Raw genomic sequence first — 9,991 nt, 5'->3', positions numbered from 1 at the left:
AATTATGTAGAAAAAGAAATAAGGAAAATAGGAGTAAGCGAGTAGGGTCAACAAGATTCTAAACGAATACCACAAGTGACGGAACCGACGATGATGAAGAGATAAGGGGCGAGGGATATTTTTTCTATTATTCCAGTTCTTATTTATTGATTATCTAATTTATTTAGATCCATATTCATTTTCATTTGCAAATACAAACTCTCTTTCATTTTCTTTTTACTTTTGCGCTAAGGATAAGGGAAGTGAGAAAAAAAGAGCTGGCTTGGCTGGTACATCAAGCATATGACATATTGCTTGTTCGGTGTGGTACACATATCTATCAATGTCAATCAAGTAAGAAAATGCATTCCCACTGTCTGAGGAAAAGGTGAAGAATTGCAATTTATTGAGCTTGTAAGGCCCGTTGAAGTCCCCGAGAAAGGGTATAAATAGGGCTATAAGTAGGTCGTTTGCTATTGCAATAAGGGCTGCTCGCCTTTCCTTTTGACGGCTTGGCTTCCTATCGCTCCTATGTAGTGGTCGGCCTTAAAAGGAGTCTTCCTACCATACCATCATGCATGCCTATGTTATAGTGCGTTAAGCTTCGCCAGAAGCAAGCAAGATGATGAAGCGAAGCTTCGTAGACAAGGCTCGTTCCGTGCTTGACTTACGAGCTCGTGTAGTAAGGCCTTACCCTACTTCAATAAGGGCTTATGCACTCCACTCATAAACGAGCGTTAGAGCTTTTTGAGCGAGCGAGCGAAGCCTTCCTGGAGCTTCTCCCTTCCCTCACCCGAGAATTGCATTTCCGCTTCAGCTTCCCCGGTTTAGTTGGTTTGGAGGATTAATTGATTGGATACCCAATCTGCATAATCTTTCAAAGTCACTGCTTCTACGACGATAGGCGTAAAGGCATGATTAGTTCCACGAATCTCACTGCACTGACCATAGTAAACTCCTTCTCGTTGTACCGAGATGGAGGTAAGATTTGAACGACCAGGTACAGCATCACATTTGACACCTAAGGAAGGTATAGCCCAACTATGAGGTACATCAGCGGGTGTTACAATCATACGTAGATGAGTTTTGGCTGGTACAACCACTCTATTGTCAACTTCTAATAAACGTGATTGACCCAATTCTAGATCATCTTCTGGAATCGTATAACTGTCAAAAGTGAGTGACTGTTCATCAGAACTGTTATAGTCCGAATACTCATAAGGTTGGGTCGACGCCCGCCTCCCCCCAAACTTGACTTGCAAGTTTCCCCGCAAAAAGCTCTCCACGCCTACTTTTATTTATAAAGAGCACTATTCTTCTTTAGTTAGGTAGTTCTCCCCCCTCTATGAGACCGTAAGACCCCGATGGAATCGAAGGCCCGCTTACTAATAGGCAAGAGGGGACCCTTTCTCGCCCAGCCCTACCTACATCAGTGAAGCTAGAACCGAAGAAGACAATGTTCAACACACATGAGACAAAATAAAGGTATGGGACGGCCAGTTCACCACGGAAAGAGATGCTAGTCGGCTTTGGCGAAGTTGTAGGCCCCAATAGATCAGATCTCATGAGTGATTCCTCACCTATCCTGCCAGGGGCCAAGTCGAAGGCTCGAGTATAGATTGTACTAACGTTAGTACAAAATTGACGCTTATTTTGAGGAGGACGTAGTAGCTCTATTAATGTACTTTTATCTTTATTGCCACATGCAGGCATATACGAAATAAATATATCTGAGAATCTCAAAAATTCAGCGGTAGCTTTCATTATGCATACTCGACAAAACAACAGCATAGTCTGGAACATATACGCCAACAAAGAGCAACACATTATGCATGGAGTACTGTGACTCTCAAAACATCAAACATGACTGAGAAACAGTGCAAGGTTTCAATTCGAAAATTTAGGTGCGCAACAAGCAAATTCAAGTAACCGTGCTCCCAGATATCAGTGGCAGACTTCCATTGTGCATGAAGCTCCAAGACATGGAAGTAGGACGGCAAAAATCTCAGACAGCGGGCAGAGCACAGCGCATTTCAGGCCAGGCAGCTTCAGCGCCTCCAGCCGGTGGACGAGGAGGTGGATGAGGAATTTGCAGAGGTCCTAGATCCAGGACGCCAGCGTTCAGTAGATGCAGCTGGAGCAGCACCGTCCGGCTGGCGGGCAGCAGGGGGCGCCTCTTGGCGTGCGGCGGGAGGAGCCTCCTGGCGGAAGGGACGCGCATCACGTGCAGGAGGAGCTTCTTGGCGGATGGGACGAGCATCGCGCACAGGAGGAGCATCCTGGCGGAGGGCAGGGCGAGGACGATCATCCCGGACCCACCGGTCTGGTTCAGCTGCCGCAGTCGGCCTCTGACTGCTACTATCACCCTCACGTTTCCACTTTGGGACATACTTGCTAGGAGCAGCACCAGTTGCTGCAGCTGCTGCAGCTGGGGCTGCCGCTGCTGGTTCACGGGCTGGCGGTGCGACAGCAGCAGCAGCTGGTGCATCAGCTGCGCGCACGGGCTCTGCTCCTCTTAGGAGAGCCTCCCTTCTCTGTTTCTCCCTCTCTTCTAACTCCCTCTCCCTCTGCAGCTGCTTAGCAGCGATTGCGTCAAGTTTGAGCTTCCTCACGGCTTCCTCCTTCTTTCTCCTCTCTTCCTCTGCAAACCAAAGAGGTGATTTCATTATTGCCAGCAATGATTGATCAGCTACAATGTGTTTGCCTTGCTTCCAAATGACACAAACAACATGGAATAGTAACAAAGCAACAGCTAGTAAGATCTATTTTTTCAGCTATCCACCGTCCAAGTATGAGAAATAACTACTGCACTGCAGTCAATCATCTAAGATAATGACAATTCAAACAAGTTTGAACAGTTGAGTAGAGAGCCAGAATAGACTAAAACTAAGAAATTTAGATTATTGTAGATTTGGTCTGATCATATAAGGTTAGCAAGAAGAATAATTAAGTTGCAAGATTCCAGTTCCAGATGATGATAATAATAAAGCTCTAGTACTATGCTCAGCGAGTAGAACAAATAGTAAAGCTAGTACAGTAATCCACTTGCCTTCACGCTTTCTAGCCTCCTGTTCCTCACGCTCCCTTTGGATCCGCTGTTCCTCCATGTTCAGAAAATACATCAATTTGCGTACAGTCTCCCTTTCACGCTTTCTTGAAGATAGCAACTGATTAATCCTTTCTTCCCTCTCTTTCCTTAGGCTACTAAACTCAGATTCACGGCGTTGGACAATTCTTTCCTGGAAAGCATTCTGAAACAGAAAAGGGAAATTTGGTAAAGGTATGATAGACAACAAGCCAAAGTTTTGGAAAGATTAACAAGATGGAAGGTAGTCTTCTTTAAAGGAAAAAAGTACATGCTGACAAAAGCTTATAAGTTGACAATACCCTTAGAGGCAAAACTTGAAATATCATATGCTGAAAACCAAATTTGAATCTATCTATTCTGGGGTTAATCAGTATCAGCAGCAGAGAGGCCAGCAAATGATATCATCCAAACAAAACAAAAACAATTCAGGGTAGAAAGTGTAATCACTGAAACAACTCTACTCAGCATCCCTCGGTGGACAAATAGACTCTACAACTAAAAGTTCGGAATGCTGATTAAGAATAAAAACAACGTGACGGAATCAGCGCTGCTGAATGCAGCCGCAAGAAGGACACATACCTTATGCTCCAACAATCTAGAAAGCCTATTTTTCTCCTGCAAGTCACCCGCATGGTGTTGCTTGCTGAGCTCAATCTCTCTCTGCCAAGTAGAAAAACATAATAAATGTGAGCATGAGAACGACTATCAAAATCAACATCTTGTAAACAACAAAATAACAGTGAAGACAAACCAGCTGCTCTTGCTCATGAAGGATCTTTTCTTCTTCGAGGCGTTTCTGGAAGGCCTCCTCGATTAGTGGTGCTTCCTCCTGCCGTTTTGCCCTCTCCAAGTGATCCATTGTCTTTGCAAGTTTCGCCAGTTTTTTTTCCATCTCCTGACGCTCCTTCACCTGTTGATTCAACACCACCTCCATGGCGTGTTGTTTTGTCATATCCTGCCATGTGAGCATTCAATTTATTAGAACGCCATACACCTAAACTACAATTGTACATGCATGTATCTATGCGTTACAAACTGTAAGTGATAAAAACTTAAGCAGTGTGCAGAAACAAATGATCCTGCACTTTAACTACACCACCTGTCATCATCTGCAGCTGACTATCAACACCACAGAAATATGACCTTTATCAAAATTCTACTCCCTCGGTCCCATAATATAGTGCATCCAGATTTTAGCGCTAAACAGAATTAAGTTACATTCCAAGAAAGTAAGCAAACTATGAAAACATGGCCAGTTAGAATGGAGCTGTAAAATTACTGGAAATCCAAAATATTATCTTACCCCCTCAATGTGAATTTTTTTCTTATTCTTCCCCCTTCCTGTTAAATCTTCTATCATTTTTGCTGCTTCCCTCGCCTCTTTTTCCTCTATTTCTTTACGGATCCTCTGCTGCTCCCTAAGTCTCTGTTCCTTCAAAAGCCTCTCCCTTTCTTCATCTGCAGATTTCTTCTGAATAGTCAATCTCTTTGTCTCCTCTATTTTTTCCTGGAAATGCAAACGCATAAGCCATAAACAAAGACTCCATAAAACAACTAAGAGGTAGAATGAGCAAATAGAAAACCTTTTCCAATATTTGACGCTCATGGTCTTCTTTACGTTTTTCAATAATTGATTTCCTCGCAAGGAGTCTTCTATGTTCTTTCTCCACCACTCCAGCAAGATTGGTCAAGTTTTCACTAGGTTTGGATGGCTTTTGCACAGGTGGATGAATAAGACTCAATGCTTTGTTCAGGGAATCAGCGAGGACACTAAGGTGGCTACTAAGCACATCAGATTCTATGTCCTGCAAAGGTAAATATGTCAGATAACAATGAATATATGGGAAGATTGATGTTGCCTGATGATCTATTTATCTGTAGAGACAAGATGGAAACGGAAGATTAACTGCTGACAATGTCGTCATATTCCAAATGTTTGTGACAAAATTTCATGGAACAATACACTCAATCAGTCACCACATGTCGATGCTAAAATAAACAAAGAAACAATCGAGCAAACTTAATATTATTGTTGTGAACAGACTGTAGCTGCACATATTTCTCATCAACAATCAAGCAAACTTTATATCATTGTCATGGACAAGTGTGCGTGGAACTTAGCTATCCACGTGAATAGAACCATGACTAGGTTTCAAGATCTTATGGGTTTCAACTCTAGCCTATCCCAAATTATTTGGGACTGAAAGGCTTCGTTGTTGTTGTTGTAATATAATCTATAAAAATGAAACCATTCACTATGAATGGTTAGTTCCTAGAAAAAAATTTAAAGGCCAAGGAAATGAGTAGCTAAGACAAATAATGTAAAACCGCAAAGCAGACGATGAGGAAATTCAAATAAACAGCATCAGAAAAATAAAGCCTTCAATGAGGACATTGAGAAGTCTAAAGGTGGCAGCAGTGGTCAGAATCAAGCCACATACCATGTTGCCAAAATGAACAGCTCCTGCCAAATGGTTAACTTTCATAGCAACAAAATTGTGCTTGACAGCATCAACAGCAATCTTCTCCACGACATTGAACTCAAAGAATGGGATCATTCTAGATAGCATATCAATTTTCATGGACTGGAAAATACGAGATGCCTGAAATGATTAAAGAAGAGTTAAGAAACATGTTTTACAGGTAGTAATGTTAAGGTATGATAAAGTGAATACATATTCGCAAAAAAAATGACATGAATGCATATATTATCGCTAGTGGGTCATAGCATAGGACCTGCTGCAGCACCCTCAGTGCAGTAAGCTTCTCCAATGCAGATTGGTACTGTGATAAACGAATTTCCGGAACTGACGATGCAGCTGAAAGCTTTCCTCCAATAGTAGAAATCTTGGATAGCAGAGGCTGTACTTTTGATGCTAGATCCAGAGGAAGGAACTCATGCTCCATAAGGTTGTATAGATCTTTTACTTCTTGGGAAGCACATGAAATCACACCTTTGGCGGCCTATTTTCATAGCAATCAGAATGAGAGTGAGTGTGTATGCAAGACAAATTGCATGATGTAGACAGCCAGCTAGTAAAATATCACAAGCAATGCAAGTAAATTCAATCATCACAGAAACAGAACAGAACATCAGGGATGCATCAACAGATGTTCCGTTCTGCGTAGACTTGCAAATCTTCATATATGTCAGAGCTACCAAGCTAACTAAAGCGATTGAACAGATATTAGGGTGTGGGAGGTGTGATTAGAAGGAAAAATGACTCTCATGCCATGTAGTACAAGATAAGTGTGTACATCTTAGCAACGCTGCTTGACGAGACAGCGATGCTCACAATGTGGTTATGCATTATTCTGACTGGAAAGCAGAAAAAGCAATCAGCTAAGCGCATACAATCAAGTGCAGGCATCAGAGGAGATTACTCTCATATCTGAATGCTTTGTAATGTGTACAAGCACCCGCATAATAGCAGATTATGTTCAAGATGCCCATGTGTGGCATGTCCATGTGATAAAAGAGACCTTGAACAATATGGCAGTATATAACATAAAAATAACAGCAACCAAAAAGGATCCAAGGCATACCAACTCAGAAAGAAGAGTTGCTCTTGAAACCTGAAAAGTGAACAGAAGATTTATCAGAAAACAAATAATTATATTATGGAAAATTATCTTAAACTTGGAGAACAGATGGAAGGCAAACCATTTCTCTATTCTCGCGCTTGGAGTCGAGGGAGAAATTGACAAGGTTGGCCATACGCAAGCTACGGTCCTTCTCATTTTCAAGCTCAAGATGAGATGCACCATATTTATGGTCATATGGTGCAACAGAAAGTGCAGCAAGCAAAACAGAAGATGCTAGTAATTGCAGATCCTTCTGAGTTAAATTCTTGTTGTAGCTCTTCTGCAAGTTGAAAAGCTTCAGCCATGCATATGCATGATACAGGTGACTCTCAGATATCCAGAATATTTCAGTCAGCTTGGCATAATATACGACCAGGACAGATGGCTTTGGAGTTCTCTTAACCAAGCTCATCAAGCCATGGATATCCTCCACAGATCGGAAGGCTTCCTGCAAGAAAAAGGCTGGGTGAATTTTATTTCTTTTAGCTTTAAGATAAGATGAGTTGTGGGACAGACCTGCCATAGGGAAAGTTCTGTAGCAATTTTCAGTTGTTCAACCCTGGTATCAAGATACAGCTGACAGCTTTCGGGGGCAGTCAGATCAGGACGATCACGCTGGTCGCGATATTTGTTCAAATTTGCAAGATGGTTTCTAATGATCTCACACAACCTACGGAACTCGGTGGATCTTTTATACTGCTTACAAAATTGAAAAGCCTTGTGCGCAGTCATCTGCATATTGAAAAGTCAGTGGAAGATCAGCTAGTGAAAAGCATTTAGTAGACAATAATACAAAAGGTAAATAACAGTAGTTACATAATGCATTGGTAATGTTTTGTACAAAAGGAGCCAAATTGTTATTACTTCTTACAAATTAGGGAGAGTGCAAAAGAACCAGACAAGTTATCAAGTAAAAGAATAGTATGTTCATGGAACAAAGTCCACGCTACAGGTTTCTTTTCATCAAAGGAAAGAAAAGGGTGCCAATAGAGTGAATTGGTCAAGTATGTGCAGATGGAATCAAATAGTTCATTTCATAGGAAGTCCATGTAAAAGGACAGAACCAAAAAATATAACTACGTATTAAGTGACCACTAGGGTAATAGCAAGGCAGTAAAATAGCTTACAGCATATAGCGCTTCAAGCTTTGAATTATTTCTCAGTATCTCGAGCACTGTCCTGTATGTCTCCCACAGAAACTTGAACCATGGAGTGACAAACTCTCTGTCTGATCGGTCTTTGCCTTTTTCACCGCTCACATAACTGAGCATCAGGTCCTCCGGGCGCTTGTCAGCTTCTAGATCTTCGACATCCAGAGCATCTTCCAGTGCTTGTGCCTGATTCCTGGCTTCCTCAGCTTTCTCATTGGACAGCTGCATAAAGTGTTTTATGACCTCCTCCAGAGATGACACGTTAACTTGCTGGCAGACAATTCTGTACTGAATAAGGCCATCTTTGGCAAATCTGCCCTTCCTTAGATCTACACAAAGCTCCACATACTTCATCATGATCTTCTCAAGAGGTTTTTGCCATGATCTGTATCTCTTTGATGTAATGAGATCATGCAGCGCCTGCAGCGCCGCCTGCTTTTGTCCAACATGTATCAACTCTGCAGTAAACCAAAGGTGGTAAACAGTGTGAACATCTTGTAGTAAAATATGAAAAATTGCCCAAGATTTTGCATATAAGAGAAAGGCATGCAGAGAACCACTGTTGACTATATTTTGGTGCAAGAAGTTAACAACCATACGGTAATAATTGCACTGGAACATCCTAATCAATTTACTTGAGGCTCAAGTTTGCGGTTGTTGAACTGTGCTACATTGTGCTCAGTTTATAATCTGCTGTGGAAAGGAAAACGCTGCAACTAGAAACAAGTTGGTCGATCAGGATAAAACTGGTAGGAGGAGCCACAATGCCAAGCCCGTCACAAGTCAACAAATCATGGGCTTCTGCAAAGTTATGTGGTCTTGGCGCAGAAGGGAATAAAAGGTAGTATAATACATAACACCAGGAGCAACTTAGGATCCAATAAATGTCTCAAAACCAGCTTAACTTGCCTTTAAGACTATCTTGCAGTTCGGGCGTCCAGGCATATATATGGACAAAAAGGAAGCCTATGGGCTATGTCATAAGCCAGAGAACCAAAATGGAACATGTAAGTTCATTCAGTAGTTGTAACAGAGCCTATCCTCTGTGGTATGGACTCGGTGGTTCCAAATCAACTCGAATGTTTCAAATGCACCGCTCAACAGATACGTTATACATTTCGTGACCATGTGAGATTGATTGAACTACCAAATGAACCAGACAGTAGAACCTATAGTCGCCCTAAGTTCCCGTACGTAGGCATCACAGCAACACCACCGCAAACAACAACAATCGGAAACCACGGCGGATAAAATTGAGCGGCCGAAGTGAGACAAGATCCCGGTGACTCACCCTCCGCTCTCTTGAGCGCGTTCTCAGGCTTCGCGAAGGTCGCCATGGTCGGGGCGCGGGGTCTCCGGGGGCGATCTACTCCTGCATCCCAGCCACAAACAACAGAGGAAGCCGGATTAGCTCACGGATTCACGGCAAACCAACGACGAAACATGCATCGAACGCCGGCCTCCGACGAACGAGCCGGTCCGATGGGGAAATCCCGGGAAAAAATCGCCGAAAATGACGGAGGAGACGCTATATCGGATGAGGTGGAAAGGCAGGGGGCGGCGATGGCCGTCGGGGGTGGGGAGCGGGGGTACCTGTAGATCGCCGGAGACGGGGGGCGGAGGGCGGCGGAGGCGGGGGCGCGCGGGAGGATCTGGGGGCGGAGGGGGAGTGGATGTGGCGGCGGCGGGGAGGAGGAGGTAGGGTTTATTAGGGTTGCGTGGGGAGCGAGCCGGGATGGGGTGGAGAGAGAAAATGGTAAGATGCTGGGGGCATTTGAGGAATTTTGTTGATGCCACGGCTCTCGGCGCCCGTTTCGCGGGCGATGGGACCGTCCGATGGTGGGACGAGCGGCTGGGATCAGGCTGTGGCTCTCCCTGTCCCGTTCCAGAGGTGGTGCTTTCGCCCGCGGGACGGGGTAATTTCGCGGGAAGCAGAGGGAGGTTTGAGCAAAAGTCAGGGCCCAAGTTCGGTTTTCTTTTCTTTTTTTCAGACCATGATTCGGCCTTTGTTCGAATGGATGCTTGTCCTACCCAACAGCACGAATTTCAGCCCGGAAGCCCATTGTAACCCACGTAAAAAAATGTGCGGCCTAATGAAATTTAAATCATAACGATGGTTTCCCCTAAAAAAAACACAATGATGTTATTTTGCCCGCTAGTCTCGGGTTTGGTTCAGAACAATTGCTGG

The 9,991-nt window shown here is 43.6% G+C and overlaps 1 protein-coding gene across 1 annotated transcript; it reads right to left on the bottom strand.

Moving 5' to 3' along the window:
* Nucleotides 1–1,710: 1,710 nt before the first annotated feature.
* Nucleotides 1,711–9,551, bottom strand: LOC123076810 (eukaryotic translation initiation factor 3 subunit A). Its single transcript, XM_044498949.1, has 14 exons — nucleotides 9,397–9,551; nucleotides 9,095–9,175; nucleotides 7,780–8,261; nucleotides 7,169–7,384; nucleotides 6,732–7,100; nucleotides 6,614–6,643; nucleotides 5,804–6,031; nucleotides 5,509–5,670; nucleotides 4,651–4,872; nucleotides 4,371–4,574; nucleotides 3,819–4,022; nucleotides 3,647–3,727; nucleotides 3,029–3,230; nucleotides 1,711–2,620 (listed from the first exon to the last, which is right to left on the bottom strand). Exons 2-14 carry the CDS (start codon nucleotides 9,138–9,140, stop codon nucleotides 2,028–2,030), a joined length of 3,039 nt encoding a protein of 1,012 aa, XP_044354884.1. The 5' UTR covers nucleotides 9,141–9,175; nucleotides 9,397–9,551; the 3' UTR covers nucleotides 1,711–2,027.
* Between the last annotated feature and the right edge of the window lie 440 nt (nucleotides 9,552–9,991).

The sequence above is a fragment of the Triticum aestivum genome, chromosome 3D (assembly GCF_018294505.1).
Source record: "Triticum aestivum cultivar Chinese Spring chromosome 3D, IWGSC CS RefSeq v2.1, whole genome shotgun sequence".
Classification (NCBI taxonomy): Eukaryota; Viridiplantae; Streptophyta; class Magnoliopsida; order Poales; family Poaceae; genus Triticum; species Triticum aestivum.
The sequence above is the reverse complement of the archived record's forward strand: the minus strand, read 5'-3'. Positions and strand labels throughout refer to the sequence as shown.

Excerpts from the sequence above, each read along its gene's own strand:
- LOC123076810 (XM_044498949.1), bottom strand. The coding sequence starts at position 9,140 with ATGGCGACCTTCGCGAAGCCTGAGAACGCGCTCAAGAGAGCGGAGG. Across the intron at positions 3,728-3,818 it reads TTCATGAGCAAGAGCAGCTG|AGAGAGATTGAGCTCAGCAA; the intron begins GTTTGTCTTCAC and ends TCTACTTGGCAG. Across the intron at positions 2,621-3,028 it reads GGAGGCTAGAAAGCGTGAAG|AGGAAGAGAGGAGAAAGAAG; the intron begins GCAAGTGGATTA and ends TTTGGTTTGCAG.